At 43.8% G+C, this 23,465-nt stretch overlaps 1 protein-coding gene and 1 long non-coding RNA gene across 14 annotated transcripts in view; one reads left to right on the forward strand and one right to left on the reverse strand.

Annotated features, from left to right (window-relative positions):
• The first annotated feature begins 11,139 nt into the window (after window positions 1-11,139).
• Window positions 11,140-22,896, forward strand: LOC132657481 (uncharacterized). Its single transcript, XR_009595760.1, has 2 exons — window positions 11,140-11,397; window positions 18,421-22,896. It is a non-coding gene; the product is annotated as an uncharacterized LOC132657481 (long non-coding RNA).
• TRAF5 (TNF receptor associated factor 5) overlaps window positions 19,355-23,465 on the reverse strand; it is a 45,840-nt gene continuing 41,729 nt past the window's right edge. For all 13 annotated transcript variants that reach the window (XM_060396218.1, XM_060396216.1, XM_027975972.2 and 10 more), the window contains 2 exons: window positions 21,980-22,148; window positions 19,355-21,323 (listed from right to left, as the gene is read on the reverse strand). In XM_060396218.1, the coding sequence (XP_060252201.1) occupies window positions 20,746-21,323; window positions 21,980-22,148 (747 nt within the window). In that variant the 3' untranslated portion in view covers window positions 19,355-20,745. The remainder of the gene's footprint in view (window positions 21,324-21,979; window positions 22,149-23,465) is intronic.

The following is a 23,465-nucleotide window of genomic DNA, read 5'->3' on the forward strand; positions in this document are numbered from 1 at the left end:
CTTTTACCCATGAATAGATTTTGCTCTGCCTCAGAGAGGACAAAGGCATTTAATAGTGCAAATGAACTCGTTGGGACTTTGGGCTGCTGGAAACTCTGGATGATGGTTCTCCCAAAGTGATTCTCCCATTTATGTCTTTGCAAATCCCTCAGCTCTCTGAGGCTCTTGTTTCTCATCTAAGCATGTCGTCTTGTCTGCTTCCCAGAATTGTGGCGAGGTTAAAATAAGATCAAATACTTTGCAAACTATAAAAGAACTTTCAAATGTAAGATCTGCCAGTTGTTCATGACAGTCCTCCAGACAGTCGATGGAACACACACCGAGGAGCAGTTGTCATCGTCCTTCCTCTGAAATAACCAGACCCTGCCCTTTAATCATTGTTCCTGAGCCCAATTTCCCTATTCGTCTAGATCTCTGGTTCTCAAGCTTGGCTGCACGTTAGCCTGCTGCAAAAGCTTTTAAATATTCTGGTACCAGCTGCCCTCCAGGGCAAGTAAATCAGAAACACGGGGTGAGACCCAGGCGTCCATCTAAAGCTCTCCAGGTGATCCCACCGTGCAGCCAGGGCTGTGAACCCTGACTGTTAGGTTACTCTTTTTGGGGGTCTCAGGACATTCTCTGTTGTCACGTCTTGAATCTATTTGAATCTACCACACGCCTGAATGGTTTCATCTCAACAGGAGATGGAGGCACTTTGGAGCAATTGTCATTGCTAAGACCATGTGTTATCTTATGTTAGAGACGGATGGTTGCAAGGTTGCTTATCACATAGATGTCTCTCATCTTTGCTTAGCAGTATCAGGAGATACTTGGAGGTGAGATGAGATGTCTCTTGTAGAGAGTGCTGCAAGTACCATTTTATTGCAGCTGGAAAGATGGAGATGATGATGGAATCAGTGCTGTTTCTTACCAACTGGAAAGAATATAATTGTGTAGGATGACAATTACCTGATGTCTGTTGTAGAAACTATTCATGAGGGTGTATGAGAGAGACAGAGAGACAGGGTGAAAGAGAGACAAAGAGTTAGAATCCACTGTGTGGAAGGGTGGTGGGGAGAGGCGCTACTCACCTTTTTTTCCCTTTTCGTGCCTAGTGCCGTGACCGTGAGGCAGCTGGCCAAGGTGAGCGAGCGGGGAGAGGTGTTGTCACCGGTGTTACGCTCTCATCCCAGGGCCATCTTCACACACACGCCGGTGCTGGGAACCAAGCCCCTCGTCTGCAGAAGGCCCCCTGGTGGTCAGGGGGAGCCCAGCTAGAGAGTCCGTCAGCTGGCTGCAGGGTCCCCAGGGGTGAGCCCTGCACTGGTCCTCCCCAGCCCCAAGCAGCCAGCAACCCCCACCCCCATTAGCAAGTCTGCTCAGAAGGACAGGAGGCCTGGGCAGCAGCCACTGCTGCCCAGCCACCAAAGTGGGGCATCTACTCTCATCTATAAGCTGTGTGACCTTGGCCAGCTATTTAACCTTGTGGAGTCTGTTTTCTCATTTGAGTAGTAATATTTTCATGACGCTGGGGTGGCAGGGATGAGCTGGGATGAAGGCACAGGGATGAAGCACTGAAGCCGAGGGGCTTATTTCCTGCCTCCCTCCCCACGTGTTCAGAGGCCCCTAGCTGGGGCAGGAGGTACGTGTGTTGCTCTGCACCTGCTCACCTGCCCTCTAGATGGCCAGGGGCCTGTCCCCTTGGCATCAGCTCTGTGCCCCAGGCTCTGTTCTGGGCACCTTCCCTTAAGAGCACATCACGCTTCCTTCCTTCCTCCCATTTTCTCACTCGGCCTCCACACTAACTGTGGGAGGCAGCTGAGGCAGCAGCGCTGTGTCCAGTGTACACCCAGGAGCTCAGTGACTTGGCCAACTTCACACGGCACAGCACTGCTCAGAGCAGTGAGAAAACCACCTACCGTCTCGGAAAACCTACACTGTGCGCCAGGCCCGGAGAGCTTACTGACGCTCACGGACAACACAGCCAGGCAGGCACTTTTCTCCCCACTTCAGAGATAAGCAGGCAGAGGTCTAGATCATTTGCAGCTTTCCCCAGGTTGCACCAGAACTTGAGCCCCTCTCTCATCGGCTGCAAACTCTGCCCTGCCTCTGTGGCAGAGACTTGAACCTACTTCTCTGGATTTCTGGAAAACTGCTTTCTTCCCAGCACAGTCCTATCCACCAAGCACAGCCTGGCAAGCTCAGAGCTGCAGCCAGAAGCACAGCCCTGGACATTTCAGTAATGCTTTCTCTTTGCCTGGAGATTTTTCTGCCTAGGATAACGTGTTGCCTGATGCTGAACCCAGAACGTGTGTCTCTCATGACTCAGTCCTTTGATGGTCGTAATCAGTTAATCATCAGAAAACTAGCAGCCCAGCCATGTTCTCAAAGGAGAAACATAAGACTCCCTCTTCCCTTGACCTTTCTTCTTCATGTTAATAGTTCTCAGCCCTGGAAATCTATATTTTTAAGTGTTTTTCAAGTGGTTCTAATGCTCAGCCAGGATTTTCAGACTTCGGGTCCTGACCTATTGAGTGGATCATGGAATCAATGTGTTGGATTGTGACCAGGAACTTTCAGAAGAAAAACAACTGAGTAGAAAATAGTGTGCAGACACAACTAAGTGTACACACACACACATACACGAATAAGAATTACTTCATGAAACTTTTGCCTTGTTTATGCATCTGTGTATGTACGTATATGCACATGTATATATTTGCTGGCCCACACTGTAAACTGTATTTCTGTGGGTCACAAAAGGCATTTGGAAAATTCCAGCTATTTGGTGTTCATAATCTGTTTGCCACTGGGATTGATTATATTAACAGTTCTCCCAGGACACTTTATACTGTTAAAAATTTATTAAAGAGCCCAAAGAGCTGTTGTTTATGTGGATTATATCTATCAATATTTACTTTGATACTAAATTTAAAAAATCTTACTAATTCATTTAAAATAACAACTAGAAATCTATTACATATTAGAATAGTAACATGTTTTTAATCATGTTTTAAAAACAAAGAAGAGTGCTATTATTTTTTATTTTATATGTCTGTACGTATCCTTAACGTCTGGGATGGTGGGCACACCCTGAGGTGACTCAAATGAGTCAATGAATGGGGGAGAAGCTGTCACTTGCTTCTTCTTCTTTTTTAAATTATGGTATAGTTGGACTTCTCTGGTGTCTCAGTGGTCACCAGAGACTCTGCCTGCCAGTCACGAGACACAAAAGATGTGAGTTTGATCCCTGGGTTGGGAAGATACCCTGGAGTAGGAAGCGGCAATCCACTCCAATATTCTTGCCTGGGAAATCCCATGGACAGAGGAGCCTGGCAGGCTACAGCCCATGGGATCACATAGACTCAGACACGACATTGCAACAGAGTGCACACACAATGGGAAACTAATACAGATTACTTCTTATATCAGCTTCTGCATTCACTCTGCTGTGATAAGTTGTTTTCATTGAAGTATATGAAGAAAATCCATCCTCATACAGACATTTAGATAGAAAAAGGAACCATGTTTTAATAGCTTCTTCAGATCCTCTCCTGTGGAAGAGAGGACTAGAGAATTATTTTTTCATGGGAACAGAGTTTCAGTATGAGATGATAAAAAAGTTCTGGAGATAGAGTGGTGATAATTGCATTACTAATATAAACGTACTTCATGCCACTCAACTATTCACTTAATAATGGTTAACAAATTTTATGTTGTGCATATTTTACCACAGTTAAAAAAAATAAATTGCCCATGACTCAGAGACCAAAAAATAGTTAGTTGCAATGTGGAATCTGAAATCATATCAATATTCATACTGTGTCATGCTAAAATCCATTAGTCTATCTTGTACTTTAAATGGCTATTTTGGGACTTCCCCAGTGGTCCAGTGGTTAAGAATCTGCCTTGCAATGCAGGGGACTCGGGTTCAACCTCTGGTCAGGGAACAGTGATCCCATGTGCCAAGGAACAACTAAGCCCGTGTGCTGCAACTACTGAGCCCACGCACATGCACTCTGGAGCCCTCGTGCCACAACTAGACGGCCCGCCTGCTGCAACGAAGACCCAGGGCAGCCGAATAAACAAATATTTAAATGGCTCTCTTACCCATGCCTGACTTTGTAACATCACGCATTGGTAATCTGAAAAGTACTAGTTTACTGAATCAGGCAGATCTTCAAAAAGTTAATTATACAATATAAAAAGTTCATATTCGTTAATATCACTAGTAATCTCATCAGGAAAGTCACTAAGTCTGGAGAAACTGTCAAACTCATCATGTAAGAAAAAAATGAGGAAAATGAGTAGTGGATACAGGTTTTCCAAAACTGTCATTTTTTTCCTGAGTACTCAAATTTTGTCATTGGCAACAATTACAGTCAGATGATATCCTTGAAGTGACAAGCTCACTTCATTTATTTTAGAGAAAACATCTGCCAAATACTCAAGTCTGGATAATCATATTTGTCAGTCCTCTTTCTTCAAGTAACAGTAGCGTTCTGTGAAAAAAAGCAGCTATTTCAGCTCAAAACTCCCAACAATCACGTGGTGCTTCTCCCTGAAAAACTATTGTACTTCAGCACACAGAAGTACGCTGTGCACAGCTCATATTCTGTCACATAGAATACTACAGAGATGAATACTCAAGGGTTGAGTTTAATAAAATGAATGATTTTTACTGCCTCACCAAGAGCATTCTTTTTGAAACTGGCTGGCTTTTCTTCCTTCCTTTCTTCCTTCTGTCTTTCTTTTAGTGCATGACAGAGAAGAACACATTAGCACTGTTTGGTGCCACTGCATTGATTCATGCTAAGGTATCAGCAGAAAACTGCTGGTAAATGAAAACCCACCATTGCTTTTGTACCATCAGTGCCAATGTTAACACAGTGAAAAAAGTAAAATAACCTTAGTACTTTTAGGGAAGCACGTTTTATCTTTCAGGCCCCCTGAAGATGCTTTGGGCCCTGAAGTCCACAGACCACACTTTATAGAGCTCAGCTTTTTTGCATGAACCACTGCTGTTCCTCCACCCCAGCAGTAGTGCCCACCGCCAGAAGAAGTGCTCCAAAAAGGGACCAATGCATTGTTTCTCAGATTAACCTCTGATGGGGCTCTAGCAACAAATATTCTTTAGCTATCTCTTGCCGTACTCTTTCTCTTGCAGTTCAGTTCAGTCGCTCAATCATGACTGACTCTTTGTGACTCCATGGACTGTAGCATGCCAGGCTTCCCTGTCCATCACCACCAGCAACTCCTGGAGCTTACTCAAACTCATGTCCATCAAGTCAGTGATGCCATCCAGTCATCTCATCCTCTGTTATCCCCTTCTCCTCCCGCCTTCAATCTTTCCCAGCATCAGGGTCTTTTCTAGTGAGTCAGTTCTTCGCATCAGGTGGCCAAAGTATTGGAGTTTTAGTTTCAGCATCAGTCCCTCCAATAAACATTCAGGACTGATTTCCTTTAGGATAGACTAGTTGGATCTCCTTGCAGTCCAAGGGACTCTCAAGAGTCTTCTCCAACACCACAGTTCAAAGGCATCAATTCTTCGGCACTCAGCTTTCTTTACAGTCCAATTCTCACATTTATACACGACTACTGGAAAAACCACAGCTTTGACTAGATGGATCCTTGTTGGCAAAATTATGTTTCTGCTTCTTAATATGCTATCTAGGTTGGTCATAGCTTTCCTTCCAAGGAGCAAGTGTTTTAATTTCATGGCTGCAGTCATCATCTACAGTGATTCTGGAACCCCAAAAAATAAAGTCTATCACTGTTTCCATTGTTTCTGTATCTATTTGCCATGAAGTGATTGGACCGGATGCCATGATCTTAGTTTTCTGAATGTTGAGTTTTAAGCCAACTCTTGCAGTACTGTTTCTAAAACATAGATTGGTTGTTCTCGTGATTCAAAACCTCTAAACAGTGTAAGATAAAGAGGGCATCTTAAATCAATGGGAAAGGCTGGATTATTAAATGCTAAATGACACTTGGGTAAACATTTGGGAAAGTTTAAAAAAATTATCTTTCATATATATCAAAATAAGCCCAAACTGATTATTGCTCTAAATATTAAAAATTAAGTCATAAACTAAGAAAAAAGATAATATGTATCTGAGCACAGGATGCAAAATGTTTTTCTACCTAAATATACCCAAGTAGAATCCAATGGGATGACCTAGCTTCAAAGGCCATAGCCAAAGTCCATTGAGAAGAGGGTGAGGAAATGGGAGGGGCAAAGAGGTACTTTACCTTCTGTTACCCATCCCAAGTCCCCCAGGACTAAAAGGATTGAGCTGAGGGGGGCACCTCAACCTGACCATTAGTTCTTTGATGTCATAGACCTCGGTCTGCAAACACTCTACTTTGTGGCCTTGGCTGGGTGCAGGCCATATTTCCTATTTGCTCTGCTGCTGGCTCTTAGCTCAAGTATGAAAGACAAAATTCTTCAAACAAACAGTGGTTAGGGCTGCATAACATATGAAATGTCAGATTGTAGGAAAATTGAATGCTGTTATGCTCTAAGTTGCTAACAGTGACTGGTTTTTATTAGACAGAGTGATGGTTTTTATTTTCTACGCGTTTTAAAGTTGGTTAATCCATCACACATTTATTGAGGCCCTAAAAGGGCAAAGCACTGTACTAGGTGCACAGTCCCTGTGCCTACAACAGCATCTGAAAGTGAAAGTGAAGTCGCTCTGTTGTGTCTGACTCTTTGCAACCCCATGGACTGTACCCCACCAGCCTCCTCTGTCCATGGGATTCTCCAGGCAAGAATACTGGAGTGGGTTGCCATTTCCTTTTCCAGGGGAACTTCCCAACCCACATTGTAGGGTCTCCCACATTGTAGGCAGATGCTTTACCATCTGAGCCACAAGGGAAGCCCAAGGAAGCGTAAGCACATAGTAAAACTCAACATTCAAAAAACAAAGATGATGGCATCTCGTAACATCACTTCATGGCAAACAGAAGGGGAAAAAGAGGAAGCAGTGACCGATTTTCTTTTCTTGGACTCCAAAATCACTACGGACAGTGACTGTAGTCGTGAAATTAAAAGACGCTCACGCCTTGGAAGAAAAGCTATGACAAATCTAGACAGTGTATTAAAAGCAGAGACATCATTTTGCTGACAAAGTTCTACATAGTGAAAAGCTATGGGTTTTCCAGTACTTATATACAGATGTGAGAGTTGGACCATAAAGAAGACTGAGCACTGAAGAAATGATGCTTTGTACTGTGGTGTTGGAGAAGACTCTTGAGAGTCCCTTGGACTCCAAGGAGATCCAACCAGTCCATCCTAAAGGAGATCAACTCTGAATATTCATTGGAAGAACTGATGCTGAAGCTGAAGCTCCAACACTTTGGCTACCTGCTATGAAGAGCCAACTCACTGGAAAATACCCTGATGCTGGGAAAGACTGACAGCAGGAGGAGAAGAGGGTAACAGAGGCTGAGATGGTTGGATGGCATCACCAACTCAAAGTACATGAGTTTGAGCAAACTCTGGGAGACGGTGAAGGACAGGGAAGTGTTCATGGGGTCGCAGAGAGTGGGACAGGACTTAGCAAATGAACTACAATAACAAAGCACATGGTCAGTCAGTCTGTTCAGTTGCTCAGTCATGTCCGACTCTTTGCAACCTCGTGAGCTGCAGCACGCCAGGCCTCCCTGTCCAACACCAACTCCCGGAGCCCACCCAAACTCAAGTCCATTAAGTCGGTGATGCCATCCACCCATCTCATCCTCTGTCTTCCCCTCTCTTCCTGCCCTCAATCTTACCCAGCATCAGGGTCTTTACAAACGAGTCAGCCCTTCCCGTCAGGTGGCCAAAGTATTGGAGTCTCAGCTTCAACATCAGACCTTCCAATGAACACCCAGGACTGATCTCCTTTAGGATGGACTGGTTGGATCTCCTTGCAGTCCAAGGGACTCTCAAGAGTCTTCTCCAACACCACAGTTCAAAAGCATCAGATCAGAGGAGAAATAACTTAAGAAAGAATGAAGGGATGGTGCCAAAGCAAAAACAACACCTGGTTGTGGATGTGACTGGTGATAGAAGCAAGGTCCAATGCTATAAAGAGCAATACTGCATAGGAACCTGGAATGTTAGATCCATGAATCCAGGCAAATTGGAAGTGGTCAAACAGGAGATGGCGAGAGTGAAAGTCGACATTCTAGGAATCAGCGAACTAAAATGGACTGGAATGGGTGAATTTAACTCAGATGACCATTTTATCTACTACTGTGGGCAGGAATCCCTTAGAAGAAATGGAGTAGCCATCATGGTCAACAAAAGAGTCCAAAATGCAAAAATGAAAGAATGATCTCTGTTCATTTCCAAGGCAAACCATTCAATATCACGGTGATCCAAGCCTATGCCCTGTTAGGTAGGTAGAACAGGGAAAAGGAGTCCAAAATGGTGGTGGCTACCAGACAAGGAAGGGAAAAGCCCATGAAAATGGAACAAAAGAAGGTCCAAGGACCAGACCTCCAGTAAAACAAACAACACTCCTGGCTGGCCCAATTTACATAGGACAGGCCCAGGGAGAGATAAACATATAAATAGAGGAGCCAAAGCTAGCTCGCTCTCTCTCTCTCCTGTGCGCTGGGGTGCTCTTCTCCTTGTGTCTTTGGATCAACGTGCCCTCATGCCTCGAAGATGGATTTTCCTGCTATCTTCTAAATAAAATAGAGCTGTAACACTGATTTGTCCAAGAGCTATAACATGGTCCATTCGAGACCTGAGAGCTATAACATGGTCTATCCAAGACCTGAGAGCTGTGACACGCCGAGGGGGCGTTTATGTCCGTCACTCCAAATCTTTGTTGCAACGAGACAAAGAACCAAGGAACATATACTCGTGTGACAGCCCCAACCAGTAACTGAAGAAGCTGAAGTTGAACGGTTCTATGAAGACCTACAAGACCTTTTAGGACTAACACCCAAAAAAGGTGTCCTTTTCATTATAGGGGACTGGAATGCAAAAGTAGGAAGTCAAGAAACACCTGGAGTAACAGGCAAATTTGGCCTTGGGAGTACAGAAGGAAGCAGGGCAAAGGCTAATAGAATTTTGCCAAGAGAACACACTAGTCATAGCAAACACCCTCTTTCAACAACACAAGAGAAGACTCTACACATGGACATCACCAGATGGTCAACACCAAAATCAGATTGATTATATTATTTGCAGCCAAAGATGGAGAAGCTCTACACAGTCCGCAGAAACATGACTGGGAGCTGACTGTGGCTCAGATCATGAACTTCTTATGGCCAAATTCAGACTTAAATTGAAGAAAGTGGGGAAAACCACTAAACCATTCAGGTATGACCTAAATCAAATCCCTTATGATTATACAGTGGAAGTGAGAAATAGATTTAAGAGACTAGAGTGCCTGATGAACTATGGACAGAAGTTCATGACATTGTACAGGAGACAGGGATCAAGACCATCCCCAGGGAAAAGAAATGCAAAAAAGCAAAATGGCTGTCTGGGGAGGCCTTACAAATAGCTGTGAAAAGAAGAGAAGCGAAAAGCAAAGGGGAAAAGAAAAGATAGACCCATTTGAATGCAGAGTTCCAAAGAATAGCAAGGAGAGATAAGAAAGCCTTTCTCAGCAATCAATGCAAAGAAATAGAGGAAAACAACAGAATGGGAAAAACTAGAGATCTCTTCAAGAAAATTAGCGATACCAAGGGAACACTGCATGCAAAGATGGGCTCGATAAAGGACAGAAATGGTATGGACCTGACAGAAGCAGAAGATATTAAGAAGAGGTGGCAAGAATACACAGAAGAACTGTACAAAGAAGATCTTCACGACCCAGTTAATCACGATGGTGTGATCACTCACCTAGAGCCAGACATCCTGGAATGTGAAGTCAAGTGGGCCTTAGAAAGCATCACAACAAAGCTAGTGGAGGTGATGGAACTCCAGTTGAGCTATTTCAAATCCTAAAAGATGATGCTGTGAAAGGGCTGCACTCAATATGTCAGTAAATTTGGAAAATTCAGCAGTGGCCACAGGACTGGAAAAGGTCAGTTTTCATTCCAACCCCAAAGAAAGGCAATGCCAAAGAATGCTCAAACTACCGCACAATTGCACTCATCCCACACGCTAGTAAAGTAATGCTCAAAATTCTCCAAGCACATGGTGGGGATGCAAAATATTACTAAGCTCAGGGTCTAGTTGCCTGATAAAATGGAACACTCAAGGGTCTGCCTGAGGAGAGGCTCTGAAAAGTTCTTAGAGGTCACATTTCCATAAACAGGGACCTTTTAGACAGCTTTCAGAAAAAATTCTCAGGAGAAGCAACTAAAGGGAGAATGATCAGGATTTGCGAAAGAGGAAGGGGTGAGTCCAACAGCTTTGGAGCCAGCTACACAATGGATTCAGAGTTCAACCCCAGGCACACTGTTACCTCGAGCAAATTAACTTTCCTATGCCTCAGTTTCCATCACATCCTACTCGCGATGATTAAAAAAACAATGCCTGTTAAACACACAGATCACTGGCTCTTACGACATTCTTTTCGTTAGTTGTTGCGATTATTTAACAAGGAAGAGGGCTTTTAGAGGGGAGGAGGGGCGTTGCGCTGAAAGGGCTGATCCCTTGGTAACCGATTTAGTTAGAAGACCGGAAGATTCTGAAGCAGAAAGTAAGGTCGCATTCCCGGGACAAGTAGGGTTAGAAGTGATGGTGGGAGCATTCCCACGGTGTATAAGCAGGACGAGGAAGGGCTGAGACGAGTGTGCACAAAGAACACACCCTCCAGAATACAAGTGAGAGGCTGGCGACCGTTTCAGATCACCGAAGAGCTCACGGAAAAGGACACAGCTTCTGGGGAAAGCTCGAGCGCGGGGAGTGGCGGCAGACTAGACCTGGAGGGGCCCAGACGCCAGGGAGGGACTTCACAGGGGGGTGATGGAGAGGGAACCTGCGGCCTCTTTCCAGTCGCAGCTCCGACTGGGACCGTCACATACTGGAAACTGCGGGGGATGGGAAACGACCTTTCCGGGTAGGACCGGCAGCCGCGGCGCAAGGAAGCTGAGGGGACAGGGCGGCGGCACAGCGCCGGGTCAGGTACGGCCCGCGGCGTCTCGGGCGCGCACGCGTCAGCCGGCCGGAAGCGCCCCGCCCACCACGCGGAGCGGGGCGGAGCCAAAGGGCTTCTTCCGGCTTCTGGGCCCTCCGCGGGGGCTGCTCGCGGACCGAATGCAGACCCGTTTGCCCACGCGTCACGAACCTCAAACCAGGTGCGGGTTCTGTCACAGGTTGTCACCAAATGGCAACGTTTTCCCGGAACTTGCTTGGAATTCCGTCTCAAATCTGGAGTAGATTGTCGCCGGATGGCAGTTTTCGGTAGATTTGTTTGCCCAGATACGGTACTTGTATAATATGGAGACGTACCATGGAGAAAGGTGGGGTTATTTTTCCGGGAATTCAAGGCCTCCCTTGTTATTCTGGTTAGTCTTAGTCTGTTAGTCTTAGGTTTTGAAGAACTGATGTTTAAAGTCATCAAGATGTGGTGACTTTTTAAGGGATAAGTACCCCCCCCCCCCAGGAAATTACCCATTTCGTCTACATTTTCAGTGAGTGAAGTCGCTGAATCGTGTCCGACTCTGCGACCCCGTGGACTGTAACCTACCAGGCTCCTCCGTCCATGGGATTTCCCAGGCAAGAATACTGGAGTGGGTTGCCATTTATTTTCCAGGGGATCTTCCTGACCCAGGGATTGAACCCTGGTCTCCCGCCTTGCAGACAAACACTTTAACCTCTGAGCCACCAGGGAAGCCCTCTACATTTTCAAACAGTATAAAATTGTCTATGGTATTAAAATTTTTTGATCTCATATTTTTCTTAATTCATTCTTACATATTTTATTGAAGTCTTTTCTTAATCAGATTTATTGAATCAACTTTTAATTTTATTGATAACCTCTATCATAGAATATTTTCTTCTTTCATTAATGGGCCTTACTTAAGTTCTTCCGGGCTTCCCTGGTGGCTCAGAGGTTAAAGCGTTTGCCTTCAAGGCGGGCGACCCGGGTTCAATCCCTGGGTTCTTGCCTGGAAAATCCCATGGACGGAGGAGCCTGGTAGGTTACAGTCCACGGGGTCGCAAAGAGTCGGACACGACTGAGCGACTTCACTCACTCACTAAGTTCTTCCATCTTATTTCTTTGGTTTATTTTGTTCTTTGTAGAAAGCTCATGTCTTTATAATGTTTAATATGAAATGTTACACACATGTATAAAGTTACAGGGAATATAATGAACACTTATATACCAACCACCTAACTACTGCATTTTAGCACTTTTCCATATTTGCTTCAGATTTTATATTACCTATTCAGTTAGAGCCTCCTGGGAACCTTTCTGCAATCTCATTCTCCCTTTCTTCCTCTCCAAAGGATGTTGTATCTGTCATTCCCATGAAAGCTTATATTCATATATATATAATTAGTATTATTTCATATGTTTTTAAACCTAACATAAATGATACCATTGTGTAAATTTTGTTATATTTGTGAAAGTTATTCATGTTGATTCACGTGTTTCTAGTTTTTTTTTTATCTTAAGTGCTGAACATGTAGGACTATAAAGCAATTTATCCATTCTCCTGTTGCTAGTAATTTAATGATTCCTGATGTATGTGGTTATGGTATGAATTAATGGCCATACTTGTACACATCTTACTGGGCCCATGGCAAGAATTTTTGGGTACATGTTTAGAAATAAAATTGTACAGTTCAACTTTCTTTGAAATTGCCATATCGTTCTCCAGCGCTAGCACCAGTTTACCCTTCCACCAGCCATGTGATGCTCCACGCCCATGCCATCCCTTGTTTGCTGGGAGATTTTCCTCCCCCTTGTTCTTTGCTATTATAGACAATCCTGGTGGAAACTCTTGTATGTGGCTTCTGGGCTTGTGCAAGAGCATCTCTGAATATATACCTAGTTGTTCTGTTTTGTTTTAGATGAATATTTAAAAGCATCATGTTTGAGATATTTCCTCTTTTAATACTAAAAGTTCACTCGTTCTTATTTATGTGTTTGGGTTTAATTCTAACTTGTTTTTTCTATGTATCATACTTCCTGTTGTATTCATCTCTTTTCTGTGTTTGGTTTGATGTTTCTTTTTCCAGTTTTTTTTTTTCTTTAATGGTTTGGAAGTTATACATTCAGTCTTTATCCAAATGGTTATCCTTATTATATTTTAACTCATTTAATTTTATATATTTTTAGAAGCATGTAGAGTTCATCAGTACCCACATGAGGCAGCCTTGCATAGTAAGAGTGGAGCCTCTGAAGTCAGACTGCCTGGATTCAGATCCCGGCTTTACCATTTGTTAGCTGTGTAAACTAGAGTTTATTACATAACTTCTCTGTGCCCATTGCCTCATCTGTAAGCAAGGATAAAATTTCATATACCCCATAAGATTGCTGAGAGGATTTGCATGTTAATATATATTGGGTGTGTAAAATTCTTAGGACAGTACTTAGTACATAGCACATAGCTCTCTCTAATCATCAGTTTTTTTCAACTATGAAATGGGCATTATACCTGCCTAACAGATTCATTACGAAGATTCTGTGCATTAGTGTTTATGTACAATTCTGTGTAATACACTGAGCACTTTTCATGCACTTGAAGTAGACATGGTGTTTGCCTTCAAGGAGTTTGTGATCTAGTAAGGGCACAGACTTCTGAAAAGAACTGCGGTATGGTGTAACCTTAATACTTTCCCCGTGACCTCAGTGTCCCCTTCTTATCTGTGCTCTACACAGAACAGTTGTTTAGAACACGTCAATCAGATCATGCCTTCCCCAGCCCAAATCAGGTCAACTTTCACTGCACTTGACATAAACCGCAACCTCCTCACCATGACTTCAGCACTAGATTCTGGGCCCTGCCTCCTCTTCTAACCTCATCAGGTGTCACCTTTCCCTCTTCTAATGGGCTCCCACCACACTGGCCCCGCCTCAGCTCCTTAAAGCAATTCTTTACTTATTCCTTGGTGCACTCTGCCCCGAATTCTCATCCCACCTGCTCCCCCCCCCCCCCCCCGGGCTCACTCGTCTTTCAGGTCTCAGCTTGATTCAGTCAGGGTTAATTACAAACCACAGGGTCCACTGTGAACGTGACAGGGCCTTCCTTAACATTATGTTGCCCACGGAAGCTCCAGGAAGACCACAGAGGCCGGCTGTGAGTACAGCACAGCCAGGTATGACACCAAGACACACAAGAGGCAATAGCGAAAATCCATCACAGTGGCCACCGTCACTTGACAGCAACACCACAGCTTCTAGAAACACAACCTACAGAAGAAGTAAGGACGGCCTTCCAGAAACTCTGCCTCCAGTCCACTCACCCCTGCGAAGTCAGAGTCTGGCACGTTTCTTCTGCATCTTGCAAACCTTCTTAAAAAAAGAAGCTGCGTCTTTCCAACTTCATCTTTCAAGTTGTTTTGCCTCACTGCCTGATGGTTGGGACCTGAGCCACATTCCTGTGCTGCAAAGGAGGTCAAGGAGGCAAGCTTCCTCACAGGAAATTGCTCAGATTTTATAAGGGTGTTCCAAAGTGCTGAGCAGCCAGGAAACGTCACCTGAGCACTGACTATCGTGTTACCTTCCCTGACAACCCAGAGTGTGTACATATTCTCCCCACCCAGCGCCATTACTCCTTCCCTGTAGTCTCATTTTCTTGAAGGCATTTATCACAATTTGTATTGTTCTATACTTATCCTGGAGCCAGAGTCTAAGGTCTAAGGAGTTGTATTCAAGCAGGTGTGACTCAAACAGCCAAAATAACTTAAACATGTATTTTAGTCTTTTTTAGAAGTTAAATTTTATTGGAGTATAGTTGCTTTACAATGTGGTGTCAGTGTCTGCTTTATAGTAAAGTGACTCCATTGTGTGTGTACACATATCCACTCTTCAGATTTCCCCCCTATCTAGGTCACCACAGGGCACTGAGTAGGGTTCCCTGGGCTCTACAGTAGGTTCTCATCGTGCTGTGTTGCTCAGTCGTGTCTGACTCTTTGAGACCCTGTGGACTGTAGCCCGCCAGGCTCCTCTGTCCATGGGGATTCTCCAGGCAAGAGTACTGGAGTGGGATGCCATGCCCTCCTTCAGGGGATTTTCCCAACCCAGGGATTGAACCCAGGCCTCTTGCAGGCAGATTCTTTACCCTCTGACCCACCAGGTGAGCCCGGTTCTCATCAGTTGTTGTATGCATAGTAGTGCATATGTGTCGATCCCAATTTCCCAATTTGTCCCATCCCTCCTGTCCCCCTTTGTAACCATGTTTGTTCTCTACATCTGTGACTCTACTTCTGCTTTGCAAACAAGTTCATCAGTACCATTTTTCTAGATTCCACATATAAGCGATATTAAACAATACTTGTTTTTCTCTTTCTGACTTACTTTACTCTGTATAACAATTTCTAGGTCCGTCCACATGTCTGCAAATGGCACTATTTCATTCCTTTTTATGGCTAAGTAATATTCCATTGCATACATACCACATCTTCTTTATCCATTCCTCTGCTGATGGACATTTAGGTTGCTTCCATGTCCTTGCTATTGTAAATAGTGCTGTGATGAACACTGGGGTGCATGCATGCTTTTGAATTATGGTTTTCTCCAGATACACTCCTAGAAATGGGATTGCTGAGTCATAATGGTAGTTCTGTTTATGTTTTTTTTCAAGAATCTCCATACTGTTCTCCGTGGTGGTTGTAACCAATTTACATTCCTGCCAACAGTGCAAGAGTGTTCCCTTTTCTCCACATCCTCTCCAGCATTTATTGTTTGTAGATTTTTTGATGATGGCCATTTTGACTGGTATGAGGTGATACATCATTGTAGTTTTGATTTGCATTTCTCTAATAATTAGTGATGTTGAACATCTTTTCATGTGTCTGTTGGCCATCTGTATGTCTTCTTTGGTGAAATGTCTATTTAGGTTTGTATCCATTTTGTGATTGGGTTGTTTGTTGTTCTGATATCGAGCTGCATGAGCTGTTTGTGTGTTGGAGATAATTCACTTGTCAGTTGCTTCCTTTGCAAATATTTTCTCCCATTCTGAGGTTTATGGTTTCCTTTGCTGTGGGAAAGCTTTTAATTAAGTCCGATTTGTTAATTTTTGTTTTTATTTTCATTATTTTAGAAGGTGGCTTGGAAAAGGTCTTGCTATGTTTTACGTCAAAGAGTGTTCTGCCTATATTTTCCTCTGAGAGATTTTTAGTATCCAGCCTGACATTTTGGTCTTTAATCCATTTTGATAAACATGTATTCTAGTCTTTAACATAGGTCTCTTGGGTGAATAAAAGCATCAGTTCCCATTGAACTGTTCTCTCCTCTAATTCTCCGCAGTCCCACTTAAGTGGGCTGCTTTGGCTTTTCTTTATAAATTTCACCTTGGGCTCTCCCTTCAAGTGTTTTCTGCCTATTCTCTTATTTAGCATCATAAATATTCAGAATGGTCTGAGAGAGACATGTTTCTGGCAGTGAGTGGAGGCAGGGGAAGTTAGGAGGCGAAGTCTATCGGGACAACTGGGAACATGCACACAGTGGGCATTTTGGTTCACTGCTGTGATGACCTCCAGATTATGTTTTAGGAGGACAAGGACGACATCTGTTTTATTTGCAGCTAAAGTAAAATCTGACAAAAATATAGTCAGTTAACATTTGTTTTCTGGGAGAAAAGAAAAGTACAGGAAGTGAGTTATAGACAAGGAGGTATACAGCTCAGAGCAAGGGCTCCTGGCCTAGTGGAGGGTAGGGGTTGAGTGCAAGGAAGTAAGGGCTAGTTTGAGAAGGCCTCTTGGAGAGGCGAGGCCAAAGCAGAATCTTAAAAAGCAAGAATCCACCAGGCAATGGAGGAGGTGAGGTTGGAGAAGAATATTCCAGATAGAAATGAGCACAAGCACAGACAAAGGTCAAAATGGGTTACTATGCTGTTGCTAAATGCAAAGCAGAACGGTCAGGAGGTGAGGCTGGAGAGGCTGAAGCAGGTATGAAGGGCCTTGCCTGCCAGGCCAGTGAGGCTGGAGTCTTGTCCTTGGGTGATGGAGCCACAGTGGGTGGGTGAGGTGGGGAGTCACCCTTGAATTTTCATTTTAGAGATTATTGGGTGTCAGTGTGAGGCTGGATCCGAAAGAGGCAAAAGAAAATATAGCGAGAACAGTTGTGAAGCAATAACTGTAGGCCAGCAAACAGGGCAGCAGTAGACAGGAGGGATACGGAATAGTAGAAATAGTTTTAAGGCATTATTTGGAGGTTCAGCTGGCACACTGGCTGGGCGACTGGATGGGGAAAGTGAGGGGGAATGCACAGTGTCCAAGCTCTGGCATTGATGCTTACGTCACTCCTCGAGGGAGAACACACATGGGGCGTCATGGGCTGGCGGTGGTGGAGAGTGGAGACCTCCCATTCAGTTTTGGTAAAGTGTACTTGAAGGTACCTGCGGGACTTCTGTGCTTAGATATTCAGCAGGTACTTGGACAGAGGAGTCTTCAGGGAGATGAGGAGTTCAAGGATGCTGTGGAGTGCTCTGGAAGTGACTGCTGTTCTCAGCGGAGATTTGGCCCTGCTGACATTCAGTTCTCTTCCCATCTCCCTTGGTATCTAACCTCTGATCTCTTCTCCAAGTGCTTGGCAGGCTGCTCTTCCTCCTCCCTAAAATGTGATGTTCCCAGGGAATTTCAATACTCAAGTCCTCTCTTGTGCATCCATCAAAGCTTTCTCTGCAGCCCAGAATTCTTATGTAAGGTGAAGGCCCAGGTCTGCAACCACTTTCAAGAGAAAAGAGTTTGTTGCAGCGTGGACTGATTGTCCGAGGGCCTCCACAAAGGGTTCGTGGCACTCTGTCCCATTTGTGTGTGTTCAAGATAGGTGCTGGGAATGGAGCCTGTGACTATTTCTTGTTTCTCTGAAATCATCACGTTTGGAGACCAAGCGTCAGAATTCAGATCTGTCGAGGTGTATGAGTGTGTACTTCTCTTCCATACCCTCCTTGAATCCTGCACGCACCTTTCTCAAGGTTGTTAACTCCTTGTTTATGCCTGCTGTGTCAGTTTCATTGGGAACTGAATCAGGCCAAAGTGGAATAAAAATTTAAACCTTACAGATACAGAATAAAAATGACTGTTTGGATCATAAAAATGGAAAAATAATTTCCGTGGATCGATTTCCTTACAACAAAATTCATAACTCTTATTTTGTGAGAAAGATGTGCTTTTTATGATAGAATACCTTGTTCTGTGTTCACTGTTTCAATGATGAAGGAACTCATAAGTAAACCATGCCATAAGTTATACTTTTTATGTAGAGAAGTTGGTTAAAACACAAAATCACTGTTTTGATAAATTCACGTTGAAATGTTTTTCACATCAAAGGCTTCAAACTAGTCACAGCAGTGTGCTCTCCCGTTCTTCAGAACACAAGGATGACTTTGGACCAGATGAGAAACACTGCAGACTGGCACCCAGAACCACCAGCATCCAGCTGCGCAGTCTAGAGAAAGATTGCTGACTGCCTGAGCGGATGGGCTGACCGCCAGCTGCACCCGAGTTTACCAGCACCTGTATGGTGCTTCTCTACCAGATTTCTTCTGTGAACTCAGGTCTTTGAATTTAACCCTTTGGGAAGATTTATGTAGTATGAGTCTTTGGTATCTTGAAATTTTCACAGGGAGAGAGGAAGAAAGTTCCAACTATTCCAGAAGCCACTAGTATCAATCATGCTGCTTCTGTGAGGTCAACCGATCAAGATTTGTAAGGTATGTGGTCATCACTTCAGCGTGTGCTTGCCCGTACACACTCAAGGGAGCCAGCCTAGTGTGGGTAGTGCTCAACGGCATGACAAAAGTGAAGGCCCAGGAAAACTGGGTAGTTTTGGGTTAAGCTCAGGCTTATCAAGAGTCTAGGTGTCCTTGGTTGCTCAGGTGGTAAAGAGTCTGCCTGCAGTGTGGGAGACCCAGGTTCAAACCCTGGTTCGGGAAGATCCCCTGAAGAAAGGAATGGCAACCCACTCCAGTATTCTTGCCTAGAAAGTCCCATGGATGGGAGCCTGGCAGGCTACGGTCCATGTGGTTGCAAAGGTCAGACATGACTGAGTGACTTCACTTCAGGCTTATCAAGAGTCAGGGCTTCCTGACTTGGTGGCTCGGTTGCTAAAGAATCCGCCTGCCAATGCAGGAGACGCTGATTTGATCCCTGGGTCAGGAAGATCCCCTGAAGAAAGAAATGGCAAGCCACTCCAGTATTCTTGCCTGGGAAATCCCACGGACAGAGGAGCCTGGCAGGCTACAGTCCATGGGGTTGCAAAAGCTGGACACGACTAAACTACTACCATCACGTCAAGAGTCAGGAGACTTTGTATAGACTTGTATTTACACTCTCAGACCCATACAGATAGATACAGAAGAACATGTTCTTTCTGTTCTTCACAAAGTACTCAGGACTTTGACAAGAAACATGATAAGTTTACATAAATGCCAATTTTCAAACCAATTTATGAACTCAAAATTCTACTCAAAAAGAAAAAGAGACACTCTTCTTAGCCATCAATGTCAGATGGGAGTTCTGATTTCCAGAGGAAATTGTAATGGTGTTCTCCCTAGGTTTTAATTCCTCTTATCCATATATGACATTTTCTCCATCATATACTAAATTCTGCCCATCCTAATATTAATTTACTATAATTACCAAAATACCTCTAAACTATGTTTAAACATGTATGTATATATTAAGTTGAATCTTATGAAATTGCTAATATTTGATCATTTTGTTTGTAAATAGTTTTTTCATGTGCTTTGACCTAATATGAACTTTAGCTGGATGGCTGTATCTCCTTATGCATATATACTCTGCAGTGTTTTCTGCTTTACTTCAGCAGGAAGAACGAAAATACTTACTCTATTCACAAGTTCTTATGCAGCCTTGCAAAACTGTGCTTGCTGACTACTGGTAAATTTCATGAAAATATTAAAAGTGTAGTAGCTTCCACAATACAGTATTTAACCCAAAAAAGTTTGATTCAAACTGGGTATACTGACTTTGAAGTACACTATCCATCTACTTGGGCTTCCCTGGAGGCATAGGTAAAAAAATCTGCCTGCCAAGCAGGAGACACAGGTTCAATTCCTGGGTTGGGAAGATCCCCTGGAGGAGGAAATAGCAACCCACTCCAGCATTCTTGCCTGGAGAATTCCACAAACAGAGGAGCCCAGTGGGCTGTAGTCCACAGGGTCACAAAAAGTCGGACATGACATAGTGACTAAATAATAACCACCACCCATCTACTTAACTGAAATAGCCCATCCTAAAAGATAGCTTTTGTAGGTTTAAGGTCAGTTCTAGAATCCACAGGCCAAATATAAAAATACCAAAGCACTTTCGACTGAAAGCCCTATTAATACATCTGTGTCCTCAAAGACATTTAATATTATAGAAGGCTGAGACCCTGAGACCCCACACTAAGCACCAGTTAAAGAGGTATGCTTCAGTCCTGACATTTAAGGAAGTTAACATCTTTCAAAAGATATAAAAATATAAATAATGAGAAGATAGTCTGAGTATTGTAAGTTTCAAACTGGGACAATAAAATGTAAAAAGAAGACAGCACTTGAGAAGCCTTAAAATGACTTCACATGTTAAGGACAAAAAGCCAAGTTCAAATATGCACTGAGCCCAGACTCAGTCACTACATTAACCACAGGTTCTGGATTCAAGGAGTCCTTTTATCCCCCCGGAAGCAATGATTAGAGATCCTCCAGGTCAGTTAAGTCCACAGCCACTTTCAAGAAGAGGGTGTCATCCTTAATGTAGGTGTTCTTGGCATTCTCCAGAGTGGAATGAGCCACAAAGCGAGGACAGCCGGAGGCGATGTTCACCTCCCCGTCGGGTCTCTTAAAGCTGCTGCTGTTGGGGTCGGCCTTGAAGGTCTCCATAATGTGGTTCTTTTTGCCACTCTGGTCCAGAAGCATCAGGGTCACCCTCTGCCTGAACGGCCACTGCAACAGTGAGTCAAACTCCCCTCGCATCACCATAAAGTACAACGACAGGTGCGTCCCCTTCCCAGACCCGTCCCCGTTCAGGTAGGCTCGAGCGCAGAGGCGGTAGCCACACCGGCTGGTGTAGAAGGGTTGGCTGCAGATGGAGACTGTGTGTCCGTCCAGCGCCTCCTTCTTCTTGAGCTTGTAGTCTGTCACCTTCCAGATGAGCTTTCCATTATAGCAGGCGCTTTCTAGCAGTTTAAATCGCTCTTCATTTTTATTCAGCTGTGCTTTATGAATATTAATGTGGGCATCATGTTTGTTAGTCTCCCCTTCCAAAACAACTGCAAAGAAGAAAAGATTCTGAAGGCCTTAAAGCTGTCTTTCAAATATGCCCAAAGTGAAATTTGGTTATCCAAAGAGAATCAACAGAATTCTGACATTCCCAAGACGAACTGAGTTCAATGTCCACCAATGTGACATCCATATTAATAATACTGACTCTGTGATTCTCATGTCTTGGAAAGACTGGCCCCAAGAAAACCCCAATGCGTCCTCTTAAACGAAAGCTCCCTGAAGTGTAGAGAAGACCCACTCAGCATGCGTCTAGCAGACTTTGGTATGGTAAGCCTCACTAGGTTCTAACTGGGATGCTTTTAAACAGCCAAACGTGTCTGCTTTTCTATACTTGAAACAATGTTCCCCACCACATCTTTCTCCTAGCCTTCTCATTGTCTGCTCTCCTTAACAAACCATCATTCCCTATTCTTGGAATTTCCTGGCCCATTTCCACCCTGTCCTTGTTCCAGTTCCCACTCAGGGCCCTTTATCGTTTTTGTCTGAGTGGCCAGAACCTCATGTTGTTCTGTTTCACAAATACCAGACTCAGCACTGTTGACCCCGGATGGCTGTGCCTGTCCATTGGCCCGTTTGCTTGTTTTTGTGAACACATGCAGAAGTCATGAAGCACCAGAAGAGAAGCAGAAAACATTAGACATACCTAGTCTTTGGTCATTGGTTTCCAGCAGGGTGATTTTCTGTTTCATTGTATCAATTGCTTCCACCAAAGGCCTCAGATCAAATTTACTCTGTTGCTGGTTAGCCATTTGTAATAACTGACGCACCTGAACTTCTAGCCAAGCGGACTTGTCAATGTGACTGGCAAGAACCTTTCAGTACAAATGGATCATCATGTCAAAAAATGTGAATGATTCTTTGAGATCACATTTTTCAACTCAAACATTTCACCTTGAATTAACCAATTAAGGCAGTGAAAAAATGCACGGTTCAGAAGAAAGAGGGTAGGATGTCAGAGAGATGAATCACCTAATACTTTCCTCCCTGCTCCGCAGTATCTCAGCTCCTGTTTCAAATCTTTGAACTGTTCTTCACCTGAATCTTACTTCTCCCTTGGATTTTCTCCTCTTGGTTCTTCAACCTATCTTTATACTTATGTTCTCCCTGTCTTTCCTCTTGCCTTATCACTTCCTTCTCCGTCACAATGCTTCTGATTGACTCCCACTCTGCAAGAGGGCAGAGGATGTGCTGGAAGAAGGCCCATCTGTTCTGGTCTGAGCACATCAGGTGGCACTCAGTGCCCCAAGATAAGGCCTGAACATTTGGTTGCTCTCTTTAGATGGAAGGGATTAAATAAAACTATACTTCTCCTGCCCTCAGTGCCTTCACTCTTGACTGGTTTTTGTGCTAGAAAAAGGTCAGAATTAAGATAATAACAATTGATGGATTTCCTTTTTGTTATACACAAACACACACATCCATACAGTATGTGGACAAAGTATGGAAATGATATGGCCTACATTTTCTGGTATAATCCTCAAAAAGATTGCCCATATCACATTATGAAGTATTTTGCACTATAAATTGTATAATCACAATAAAGACATTATTCTTTAGAAATCTGTTTATGGTTATTTAACATTCATGATTTACAAAGTAATTTTTGCTCTATTTTAGTGATGTGTAAAGCATTTTCTCCCCAAAGGAATTAATAGTTTCACTTTGTTGGCTGCAAAATGCAGAACTACAGATGCGCTCAATAAATCTGAAGTCAAGTGACTAATATTGGGTCAATAATGACAACCCTCATTGCCATAAATTGTGTAAAAGTACTGTACCAGTGCAAATGTGTACTGACATGGCTACGTGTACCGGGTTATGTAAAAGATCTCTATTCTTAGGAAATACATTGTGAAGTATGTAGGGGTAAAGGGCTATAATAGACGGCTTACTCTTAAAGGGTTCAGAAGGAACACCCACCGAGAGAGAGAGAGGGACAGGATGGGGGCTAAGAACAGGGCTGGGATGAGGCGGGGGAGACAGGATGAAGGAAGCAACCAGACAGAACACTCGAGTGAATCTGGGTGCAGAACACACAGGTGTTCCTTGTACTCTCAGCTTTGCACATTTGAAATCATCTCCATTTAAAAAGTTAGTTTTTCCAGTTTAAAAGTTAGTTAAAATAGAAA

This window comes from Ovis aries, chromosome 12 (genome assembly GCF_016772045.2).
Source record: "Ovis aries strain OAR_USU_Benz2616 breed Rambouillet chromosome 12, ARS-UI_Ramb_v3.0, whole genome shotgun sequence".
Lineage (NCBI taxonomy): Eukaryota > Metazoa > Chordata > Mammalia > Artiodactyla > Bovidae > Ovis > Ovis aries.